Source organism: Chiloscyllium plagiosum, chromosome 2, assembly GCF_004010195.1.
Source record: "Chiloscyllium plagiosum isolate BGI_BamShark_2017 chromosome 2, ASM401019v2, whole genome shotgun sequence".
NCBI lineage: Eukaryota > Metazoa > Chordata > Chondrichthyes > Orectolobiformes > Hemiscylliidae > Chiloscyllium > Chiloscyllium plagiosum.
The window spans coordinates 10623298-10635534 of NC_057711.1; the positions used below are offsets into that span (position 1 = coordinate 10623298).

A 12237-nucleotide genomic window follows, 5' to 3' on the forward strand; every position below is an offset into this window, starting at 1 on the left:
CTAGCTTATCTCTCCACGCTTCAGGCTCTCTGCCTTTATTCCTGATGAAGGGCTTTTGCCCGAAACGTCGATTTTGCTGCTCGTCGGATGCTGCCTGAACTGCTGTGCTCTTCCAGCACCACTGATCCAGAATCTGGTTTCCAGCATCTGCAGTCATTGTTTTTACCTCTAACACTTCAGTTAGGCCACATTTGGAGTATTTTATGCATTTCTGGTTCCCACGCTATAGGAAGGATGTGGAGGCTTTAGAGAGTGTGCAAAAAAAGGTTTACTAGCATGGTGCCTGGATTGGAGGGTATTAGTTGCAAGGAGAAGTTGGACAAACTTGGATTGGTTGCGCGAGAGCATTGGAGGCTGAGAGGCGATCTGATTGAAACATTTAAATTTTGAGATGTATACATAGGGTGGATAGTCAGAGTCTTTCTTCTCATGGTGGAAATATCAAATATCAAAAATGGGGGGGTTTAAGGTGAGAGGGGAAATGTTTAAGGGAGATTTTACACAGTGGATGTTAGGTACCTGAGACATGCTGCCATGGGAGAAGGTAGAAACAGATACAATAGCAAAGTTTAAGACGTGTTTAGACAGACACATGGGAGGGGATCCAAGATGGCGGCGACCCAGTAAGACTGAGTCTATAGTGCTCCTCCCAAGACTTGGGCACAGTGGGTCACCTACCAGGGAATAGAGGGATACAGATCATGTGCAGGCAGATAAGATTAGTTTAGAATAGCATCATTCTTGGCACAGGCCTGTTCCTCTGTTGTTCTATGTTTAAATATTCAATGAAGTGGGAGACATGGAGATGGGAGAGGCAATATTGTTAGGAAAAAGACAAACTCAGGATGGCTCAAAGCACTTTACAGACAACAAGCACTTTCTTAAAGTGGAGCCATTGCTTTTTAATGTGAGTAATGACTGAATTTCTATGTAGTAAGTTTTCTAAAACAGTAGTGCAATTCAGAGAAAATTCACAAGATTGATTCCAGAGATGAAAGGCTTGTCTCATGAGAAGAGATGGAGCACTTTAGACCTATACATTCTAGAGTTTAGAAGGATGAAGGGATTTATTGAAATAAGATGCTAAAGGGGATTGACTTTTAGACATAAAGTGGATGCTTTCCCTCGTGGGACAATGAGGAATGAAAGGTCAGAGGTTTCGGTTAAGGAGTAGCGAATTTAAAACAGATGAGAAATTACTTCTCTAAATGGCTGTGAATCTATGGAATTCACTACCCCCAGTGTGCAGTGGATGCTGGGACCTAAGTAAATTTAAGGAGGTGATAGACAAATTTTTAATTACTGATGGGTTAAAGTGTTATGAACTGCAGGCAAGAAAGTGGAGTTGAGGCTGAGATGAGATCAGCCATGATCGTAATAAATGGCAGAGCAGGCTCAAGGGGCTGAATGGCCTCCTCCTGTTCCTAGTTCTTACATTCCTATAATCAATTGAACAATGTTGTTAGTCACATTGGTTAAGGGATATATTGGTGGTGATTCATGGAATAACGGCATTGTGAACATTAACAACCACCTAAGAGGGCAGAAGCTGCACTAACCCAAGTGCACCGAAGGCTGTTTGCAGTGTCCCTCCATCAGAGATCTGTAACTCAGAAGAAAATTTACTTCCAATTTTTAGTGTAGACTGTTGGGGGTTGTGTGATGAATAAATGAAGCTCTTTCAATACACTTGGCTCCTTATCTGTGCTTGCCTCTGATTGAATTACAACTATTTTGTAGTTGTAATTTGTTGTTCAATGAATGATTTTGGTTACAACTGTGATGCACGTCCCACCCTTTTAAAAGTGTGATATTTTGTAGCCAGAAACAAGACTTCTACAGAGAAACAGAAATGCTTTTTCATGCATTTGTCAGCCTGTCTGGCTGTGTCTTGTGCTGTAAATTGTGTTTAACATGCAGTTTTTGCACATTAGTGTGGACTCTGTGACAGGCTAATCCCTATCACTAAGATTGACAGCTGATTGTAAGTTCCTGGCTCTCAGTTAGAAGGAAACCAATAACAAATGACTGACTTCCGTCATGGTTCAAAGAATCTCACACAGATTCAATAGTACAGGAGACCATTTGGCCCATCATGTCTGAACCAGCTCTCCCGATGAACGTCTTACCTACTGCCATTATCCCTGCACACTGTTCCCTTGCATCAGACAGTCTGTGTTCCTCTGAATGCCTTAATCGAACCTGCCACAACAGTCCATTCAGGCAATTTGTCCCAGACTCAAACTACCTCTCTGTGTGAAAAGGATCATTGGGTTGTTCCTTCTCTGTTTAGTTGTAATGATTTTGGTTACAACTGTGATGCACGTCTAACCCTTTTAAAAGTGTGATATTTTGTAGTCAGAAACAAGACTTCTACAGAGAAACAGAAATGCTTTTTCATGCATTTGTCAGCCTGTCTGGCTGGATCTTTGTGTATCAGTATATAGTACTTGTTTGTTTATACCTTATGTATTTTTCTGGGTGTGTATTTGCCTTTGGTGTGCTTACTTTGACAGTATACATCTGAAGTGTTAGCTATACATGAATGCTTATATCTGTAAATGTATCTGTTTGTACACTTGTGTGACTGTGCTTGTGTGCATGTTTAACTATGTGCATATGTTTGTACCTGATTGTGTTCATTGATGCATGTTTGAAAATATACATGTGTGGAAGAGAGAGAGAGATTCCATGTCTGCGTATATACAAGAACAGAAGTAGGTTATTCGCCCACCAAGTCTGCTCTGCCGTTTAATATGATCATGGTTAATCAAAATTACAAAGTTAAAAATCACACAACATCAGGTTATAGTCCAACAGGTTTATTTGGAAGCACTGGCTCTCGGAGCGCTGCACCTTCATCAGGTGGTTGTGGAGAACCCCAGCCCAACACCTGCGTCTCCAAATCATGACAAACACTACAATATCTTTTACCTACACTATCCCTATACCCCTTTACACCATTGGAAATCAGAAATCTATCAATTTCTACTTTAATCATCCATAAAGACTAAGATTCTGCAGTCCTCTGGGGTAGAGAATTGCACAGATTCACAAACCCTTGAGTAAATACATTTCTCCTTGTCTTGATCCTAAATGGCATCCCTCTTATTTTTAAATTTCAACCCCTCCCCCACCAGTTGTAGGTACCTCAAGCAACCTTGTGTTTCTGTGTCTTTGTATGTCTGGGTTTGTGTGTACGTGTATGTGTCTCTGTTACTACCCTATGTCTCTGTGCTTTCATGAGGCTCTGTGCATGTATGACAGGGTGCGTGCCTGTGCACATGTATGCACGTACATGTGGGAGAGTGTGTGAGCATACGTACGTGTCCTTCCAATACAAAGTATAAATAAAGTAAAATAAACCATTTGCTTTCATCATTCAAGATGAAGCGGAGAGGATCCTGAGGGAGTTCCAGAAGGATGTGGATGATGCCAATTTTCAAAAAACTGGCCTGGAGAGAACCATTGAGCAGCTCGTGGCAGAGATTGACTTCCTGAGAAAGTTGCATGAGGATGAAGTGGCTGATCTGGTCCGACAAATCGAAGAGTCCAAAGTCTCGGTGGAACTGGACTCAACCCGTCCTGATCTGAGAGCTGCCTTGCGTTCCATGCGGGCACAAATGGAAGAGATTTCTGCCAAGAACCTCAAGGAAGCTGAGGTTTGGTACAAGACCAAGTTTGACAGCCTCCGGCAGCACGCCACCAAATACGACATCCAGATCCAGAGCACGAAGGATGAGCTCAGCATCTTGCAGCAGCAGGCGGTGGATTTGGAGAGTGAGATCGGTACCATGAGGAGTACCATCCAGTTCCTGGAGAACCAGCTGGAGGGCATGGAGGCCAGCCACCTAGAGAAAGTGGCAGGTCTGCAAGGCCTCATCACCCAACTGGAATTCCAACTGAGAGAAACTAAAACGGAGATGGCACAATATCTTCAGGAATACCAGCAACTGCTCAATGTCAAGCTGACACTGGATGCTGAGATCACTACCTACCGGAAGCTGCTGGAAGCAGAAGAGGACAGGCTGGGATTATTAAGTGAGAACTCTGCAGGTAGGTTGAATGGCTCATGACACCTTTTCCTTCTGGCAATGATCTATCACAAAATTTTAACTGTGTAGGAATTGGCCATTCAGACTAACTGGTCTGTGATGGTGTTTATTCTCCACAAGAATCAAAGAATAATTACGGATCAGAGGAGGACATTCAACCCATTGTCTCTGCACTGGCCCTCTGACCGTCTTGACTCAGTGCTAATTTTCTGCCTTTTCCCTGTCATTCTGTCACATTTACCTCTTGAATGCCTCAGTTAAACATGCCTCCACCAAGTGACTCCTCCCACTGTAATTCATCTCATCAACATATTCCTTTATTCCTTTCTCCCTCACATCCCCCTATGTCATTCACCTCAAATCTTTCCTTATATGGGGTGCTATGTTCCACATTCTGACTATTCTCTGGATAAAAAAATGTTTTTTGCTGACTTTCATCTTGGATTTACTAGTGACCATTTTTTTTTAAAAAAACATCGTAATGCAGAGAGATTGATAGAATATTGAATTTGCTGCTTTTAAAAATTGTTTGATGAGATGTGAGCATCAGTGACAAGGCCCGCATTTGTTCCCCATCTCTAATTGCCCTGGAACTGAATGGCTTTCTTGGGTCATTTGAGAGGGCTACTCAGAGTCAACCACATTGCTGTGGGTCTAGAGTCACATGGAGGCCACATGGAGTAAGGTTGGCAGATTTCCTTCAGTAAAGGATATTAGTCAACCAGATGGCTTTTACAATTGTTGATAGTTTCATGAGACTAACTTTATCTTTATTGTTACTTGAATTTAAATTCTAGTTGCTGTGGTGGGATTGAATCTATGTCTGATCATTTTACAGCTACATTAATCTCTCTCTACTTGCGGTAATTAAATGCATCCATGTTATTAGCCTTAAGCTAGAAACTGTTGAAGGTTGTAAAATGTTTAACCAGGAGGTGAGGTGCTGTACCTCAAATAAAGCAATTGGTCTCATTAAAGAGCAGTGAATAAAGTGGACTAAATTGAAAACAGTTTGCAAACAGGCCATTCAGCCCATAGATTCCACACTGACCCCTGAAGAAAATCCCATCCAGAAGAAGCCTCCACCACATGATCCCTTTATTATGGCTAACCCACTAACCAGCACACCTCTGGACACTAGGGGTCAATTTAGCAAATCCATTTATCCTGCATATCTTTGGACTGTGGGAGGACAATGGAGCATCAAGTGGAAACCCACACAGACACAGGGAAACATGCAAACTCCACACAGTCACCAGCGGCTAGACTTAAACCTGGGTCCCTGATGCTGTGAGGCAGCAGTGCTAACCACTGAGCTACTCTGCGGCAGGGCAAAGGGCAACTGAGAGTCAGCCATATTGCTGAGAGTCTGGAGTCATGTGTGGCCAGACCAGGTGAAGGTGGCAGATTTGTGAACTAGATGAGATTTTCCCAACAATCAACGATTGGTTCGTGGTCATCAGTAGATGGTTAATTCTGGATGTTCTTTATTGAATTCAAATTCCACAATGCCCTGCAGCACGATTTGAACCCAGGTCCCCAAAACATTAGCTGCTTCATCTTCAAAGCAAGGCTGAGTGTTTCTGGGTCATTTTGAAATAACAGGGAGAAAGTGAGGACTGTAGATGCTGGAGTACCAGTTGAAAAATGTGGTGCTGGAAAAACACAGCATTCCTCAAGAAGGGCTTGTGCCCTAAATGTTGATTCTCCTGCTCCTTGGATGCTGCCTGGCCTGCTGTGTATTTCCAGCACCACATTTTTCAACATTTTGAAATAACAACCTTGGTCTCTCACGTTTCAGTTTTTCATTTACTGCAGTGTTCCAATTAGCCTTCTGGACTCTACATTGAGCTCAACAGCTGCAGACCATGACTTCTGTCCCCGCCCTTTCTGATTGCCAGTGTGAATCTTGTTTTCACGTTTCAGCTCTTAGAGAGTTGCTTGTTATTCTGCCATTCACACACACTGTGAAGCATTTCTACTACTTTGTCGTTTTATTTATGGATCAAATAGTTTGTTTGACAATCTCTTGGACCATGTCATGAATGTTCCTATGTGGTCATTTAACACTGCACTGAGACTCCAGGAACTTCCAGTTCAGAGGCAGGGCACATCTATGAACTACATATGATTGGGCAAGACCAGCTATTCCACCAAGCCTGCCCCCTTCCTTAATATTGATAGTGATAATGGAAACAACCCAGAGAATGTTCACTGGGCTGATTATAGATATGGAGGGACTGTGTAATGAGGAGAAGTTTGATAGATTAAGTTTGTACCCATTAGAATGTAGAAGTATGAGAGGTGAGCTTATTGAAATTTACAAGATTAAGTAACTTGAGGGAGTAGATGCAGAAAGATTATTTGCCTTTGTGAGAGAGTCTGAGACTAGAGGGCATCATTTCAGAATAAAGGATTGTATATTTAAAGACAGAGGAGGAGGAATTTCTTCTCTCAGAACGGAGTAAATTTGTGGAATTCTTTACCAATAAGGCTGGGTTAGATTAGATTACTTACAGTGTGGAAACAGGCCCTTCAGCCCAACAAATCCACACTGACCCTCCGAGGAGCAACCCACCCACACCCATTCCCATTCATTTACCCTTTCACCTAACACTACAGGCAATTTTTCTTAAGTATATTTGAGACAGTCAGTTGTTTAATCGGTAAGAGAATCAAGGGTTATGGGGAAAAGGCAAGGATATGCCACTTATAAGCTGCAAGATATTTGCCCTGTGCCAAGACAAATTTACAAAATTCACTAACTTCTCAAGGAGGCCAAGCTGTGGAATGAATTATCAGAATGACTTGCATAAATTCACAGTTGTGTGGTATGTATGGTGTAAGAACAAATTCAGCTCCCAGGGAATTTCCAGCTATTGATCCAATAATGAGATTAACTCAATACCACATTAGGAAAGAGAGAGAATGGTAAGGAAGTAATTTTTAATTTTTCAGGTAAAGGCAGACCTATGACTGAGTTTATCATTGGTGAATTGTAAAAGGTGCCATTTTAATGACAGAGATAGCCATATGTTTCACCTTATTGAATTATCCAGTCTACTGGGTCATGCTTAAAAATATTACACATTTAAACAGACTCAAATGATATCAGACTTTAGGTGGTCAAGTCCTGTAGTGGATAGTGTCCCTGCTTCTGGGCCAGAAACTGTGGACCAAGTCCCACTCCAGGACTCGATAGCTGAGGAAGTTACATGCATAATGCAGCCAAACATCCATCTGAAATGTTAAATGTTTTTCTCTGCACAAAGGCTGCCCAGCACATTCTATTCTTTATTTCTGAATTTTTTTATTTTTATGCAGGTGCTTCCTCTGTTACAAGAGAGGGGAAAGGAGAATCCATCCCTGCTAACATAGAAACACATACAGCGCACGAAGTGACTGCCTAGAAGAGGATCAAAGGAGTCATTAGAGACACCTGTTCCATGTCAGATAAAATCAAAACCCATCCATCACTCATTGCATTCAAGTGATGTCAAAACGATGAGGTTTTCTGTTTGGTGCATACAGGAATGATGTAAAGATACAGAAGAATTAGAGTTTAATAATTTCATATTGTATCGTCATGAAGCATGTGTCCTGTCTATCATGATGTAAAACAAATGCCACAGCAATATAGCAGAATCAATACTGCACCAATAAAAGCTTAATGTGACAGCACAATTGTACAATGACAATTCTTTTATCAAACACACTTCTAAACACTGAAAACTTATCAGCACAAAAATAAGAAGGGCAAAAATAGACATTTGGATAATAATGATCTGATATACTCAGCATAATAGAAAAGCTTTTCACTGTATTTTGTTGTTTATATATGACAATAAAATCACTCATTCAGATTCACAAATGGAATGTCATGGTTGACAAACGTGGGAGTTTTTTTGAAGTTGTTATTAACAAAACTGATAAAGGAGAGCTGATGGATATAGTATACTTAGATGTTCAGAAGGATTTTGATAAAATGCCCCTTGGTTAGAAAAATTAAACTACATGGGAAAGAAGGTAATGTACTGGTATGGATGAATGATTAGCTCAGACAGAAAACTGTAAGAATAAATGGGTCATTCTCTGATTACCAATGGTACAACGTTATAGGGATAGTGTGGGTAAAAGGCATTGAAGTGTTTGATGAGCTATTATCATATTGAATGGTGGGGCAGGATCAACAGGCTGGATAGCCTACTCAGATTCTTATTCTTGTTTATTGCAAAGCCTCAATGATAGTTAACAGTTTTGATCTGTCAGGAAGAGGAGGGTCTTGGAAAGATAAAGAAAATAGTTTGTATTGAGGACGGTTCATTCAACCACCTCAGCTTGTCTGTCCAGATAAAATCTACAAATGCAGTGCACTCTGTCACAGCTCCTATTTGGCTTTTCAATGACCCCAGCAGCCATTTCCATTCCTAGCTTCTTCCATTACATTCCCATTTACAAAGTGGTTAACTTTTGTTCAACCTATTTTAACATTTGAAAATGAACTTGATTCCTGATGCCAACAATAGCAAAACAGCAGAGCAATGTTAGGCATATACTTATATTTACATCTTATGTAATCAACATATTCAAAATATATACTTATGAAAATCTGTGGTGAAAATTCTAGGCCATCACTATAGGAGGAAAAGTTTTTACCTTTTGAGTCTGGTCAGGTCAAATCCAACTTTATAAATGTTCTTGATTCTCCTGGTTCTTGTTTTTAAAAATAATATAAAGAATATTGACTTGTCCATAGACAGTACATTGTAATGGATTGTAGCTACTTGATATGGATCATTCATGTTTGAATGGGTAGTATCAGTATATTGAAAACTATGGGAACAGCTAACCCAATGGCACCTAATATACCAAACACATTTTAGGTAAGCTTGCTAAATTGGAATCTGCATTGCCTTTTCCTCTCATTTATGGGTTTGCCATAGGTCTTGTAGCACAGTGGTTATGGCCCTCTCTCGTGGCCAGAAATTTCAGGTTCAAGTCCAGCATCAGGAAGGTATGATATAATGAGGCCAAACCAGATGATTTCCGATCTGTGAAGCCTTCTGATTTGCCTGTGACAGGCAGTTAAGGGACGCAACGTCTCTGGTGAGCCAAAACTGTGTAGCAGCTGTAGCACAACAGCCTCCACACATTAAAAAAACTTCACAAGTTCACTCTCACCACAAACAAGCTTCCTACCAGAGCGACAGGAGTTTTCCCTCTTGGCAGACATAGACAACTAACATTTTCACATCTTCCCAAAATTAATTACAAAAGATGACTACACTCCATTGACCGTATAGCATTTTGGGACAATCTGTCACTGTGAAAAACATGATATAAACATAAAGTGCTTTACAAATGAAACATGAGGAACAGCCCAAATTAGGACTGTGGCATCCAAGTTAGACCATTGCCCACACACTGAACTCCTGCCATTAAAATAAAACAATTCTTGGTGGCATCACCACCATTCACAGTGACTCAGCTGAAGCTGTTGAATGGATTATTAAAGTCAACATCAAAATATAACTGATCCCCTAGCAATCTGAATAAAAACATGGAAATTATTTCTATTTCATACATAAGTATCACAGTCAAAGAAATAATTTAGGCAAACATTTCCAAATATTTATTTCTGTATTTCTACAAATACAAATGCTGCTTGTCAGCATTCAGATTTGTTTTAAAATATAAGTACTTACTGCAGGCAATGGTCTGTGGTAAAGATGCTTCACCACAGAACCAGCTCTAACCATGATTAGGAAATGATTCTTAGAATGAAAACATTTTCCATGAACCTGCTCACAGTTTGAATTGGTTGGACCTTCACAGACACAAGGCCTGGGATACATGAGCCATTAAGCCATTCCTGATGAAGGGCTTTTGCCCGAAACGTCGATTTTCCTGCTCCTTGGATGCTGACTGACTTGCTGTACTTTTCCAGCATCACTCTAATCTTGACTCTGGTTTCCAGCATCTGCAGTCCTCACTTTTGCCTACATGAGCCATTAACTCAGCTCTCCTCTATTAGTTGGCACAATGTGATAAAAACATTAGTGCAATACATCCCTGTTATTCACTGTTACATTTTCCATTTCCATATAAAATGCACGGCATTTGCACATACAATGTAAAGAAACAAGTGTACACAACCTGCAGCTTTTCAGATGAGTTATTAATTTTTAAAGGTTTTGATTGAACCTGCCTTGCTTCCAAGTGCAGTCACCCAGTATATTACTCCCGGGTCCAGCTCCAGAGTATCTGAATTAGCTGAACCAGAAGATATACAACATAATTATTATCGATCCTGAAAGATACTCGGACCATTTTTGGAAAAGCCAGAACATGCTGGAAATGCGGAGAATGTACACCAACACAAATGAAGAAAATAAACACTGCTTTGAAACAGAAACGACAAGCTGCACAGATGTGCTGTCTGAGCTGTTTGCTGATTTGCGTACTTGCTGTCTTTATTCAAGATTTTCAACATTTGTACACTTTTAAAATTACATGTACTTCCATCAGATATAAAACCCACCTACAACAGTAACTTTAGCGCAGTCACTAGGTGCTGTGCTGAGAGATATTTCAAGGTTAAGAGAGTGAATTGCTGGGAATCAGACTATGTAATATTCACTCCTGGAGTGAGTCATTAACTGGCTATTGGCCAAAATGTGTTAATGTTTGCAATAAACTATCATGGCCCATCATGGAGGAGGGTGGACTGGTGTAAATTTGGCTAATGACTTTGCCAAATTCAATTCCACAGATCTCCATAGTGGAAATGTTTACTTTTGATTCTGAGACATTTCTCATGTCCAGCATTCATCCAAGTAGCAGCACCTCCTTGGTTAGAGACAGTGGCATTCTCTGCAGTGAAACACTAAGGAAATCATAATTTCCTCTTCTTTTTCTTCATGACTTTCCATTCACCTTCCTGAGTCGCTAGATTATGGAACAGCACCTTCACCTTCCTCTTCCTTTCTGCATCTCTGCAAAATTACAGTAGGCAAGAATGTCAGGTAGACTGCTATGAAAACAGCAATATGGACACTTGTCTTTATCAGTTATGGTGTAAATTATAACAACAGAGAGCTGCACAGCAGTTTGTTTGGCCATAGCTGGAGTACTTGTTGCCACACTATTGGGAGGATGTGATTGCACCGGAGGGGGTGTAGAGAAGATTCACCAATCGTTGACAGGGATGGAGTATTGGATGGGCATTGACAGGTTGGAAAGAGACAGGCTGGATAGAGGGCTTAATTTTAAGGTGAAGAGCAGGAGGTTTATAAGAGATTGAGGAAAAATAAAATTTCCACCCAGAGCGTGTTACGACTCTGGAATGCACTGCCTTGGATACCTCAATGTTTCTAAAGTACATGAATGAACATGTATCATTCAAGTCTACGGATCAAGTGCTAGAAAGTGAGGTTTGTGCAACTAGGTCAACACAGACTTAATGGGCAGAAGGACCTCTTCTGCATTACATGACTATGACTAAGATGGTTATATTTTTTGAGAGTCAATTAGCTCATCTTCAGGACGTCTCAGCAGGTGTTCCTCAGGATTGTGGCCTTGGCCCAAACAGAATACCGTGGGCACGGCACGGTGGCTCAGTGGTTAGCACTGCTGCCTCACAGCACCAGGGACCCAGGTTCAATTCCATTCTCGGGCGACTGTCTGTGTGGAGTTCGCACACTCTCCCTGTGTCTACGTGGGTTTCCTCCGGGTGCTCCGGTTTCCTCCCACAGATACAAAAATGTGCAGGTCAGATGAACTGGCCATATTAAATTGCACATAGTGTTCAAGGGTGTGTAGGCTAGGTGCTTTAGTCAGGGATTCCAGAGGAAGGGCTTATGCCCGAAACGTCGATTCTCCTGCTCATTTGATGCTGCCTGACCTGCTGCGCTTTTCCAGCAACACATTTTTAAGCTCTGATCTCCAGCATCTGCAGTTCTCACTTTCTCCCGTTTTAGTCAGGGTACATGTAGGGGAATGAGTCTGGGTGGGTTGTTCTTTGGAGGGTCAGTGTGGACTTGTTGGGCCAAAGGGCCAGTTTCCACACTGTAGGGATTCTATTCTGTGATAAAGCTGGATGGGAGTGTGGATGCAGAGAGGCTTCAGTATGATTTGGACAAATTGTGTGAGTGGGCAAACACATAGCAGAGGAGGTATAATG

The 12237-nt window shown here is 41.2% G+C and overlaps 2 protein-coding genes across 3 annotated transcripts in view; one reads left to right on the forward strand and one right to left on the reverse strand.

The window, feature by feature from the left end:
• Positions 1-8089, forward strand: part of LOC122556743 (vimentin-like) — a 14348-nt gene extending 6259 nt beyond the window's left edge. The window contains exons 2-3 of the mRNA XM_043703850.1: positions 3388-4056; positions 7380-8089. Coding sequence (XP_043559785.1) covers positions 3388-4056; positions 7380-7465 — 755 coding nt within the window. The 3' untranslated portion in view covers positions 7466-8089. The remainder of the gene's footprint in view (positions 1-3387; positions 4057-7379) is intronic.
• A 2399-nt stretch (positions 8090-10488) lies between these two features.
• The window catches only part of nop14 (NOP14 nucleolar protein homolog (yeast)), a 55088-nt gene continuing 53339 nt past the window's right edge, over positions 10489-12237 (reverse strand). For both annotated transcript variants that reach the window (XM_043703789.1, XM_043703795.1), the window contains exon 19: positions 10489-11050. In XM_043703789.1, coding sequence (XP_043559724.1) covers positions 10951-11050 — 100 coding nt within the window. In that variant the 3' untranslated portion in view covers positions 10489-10950. The remainder of the gene's footprint in view (positions 11051-12237) is intronic.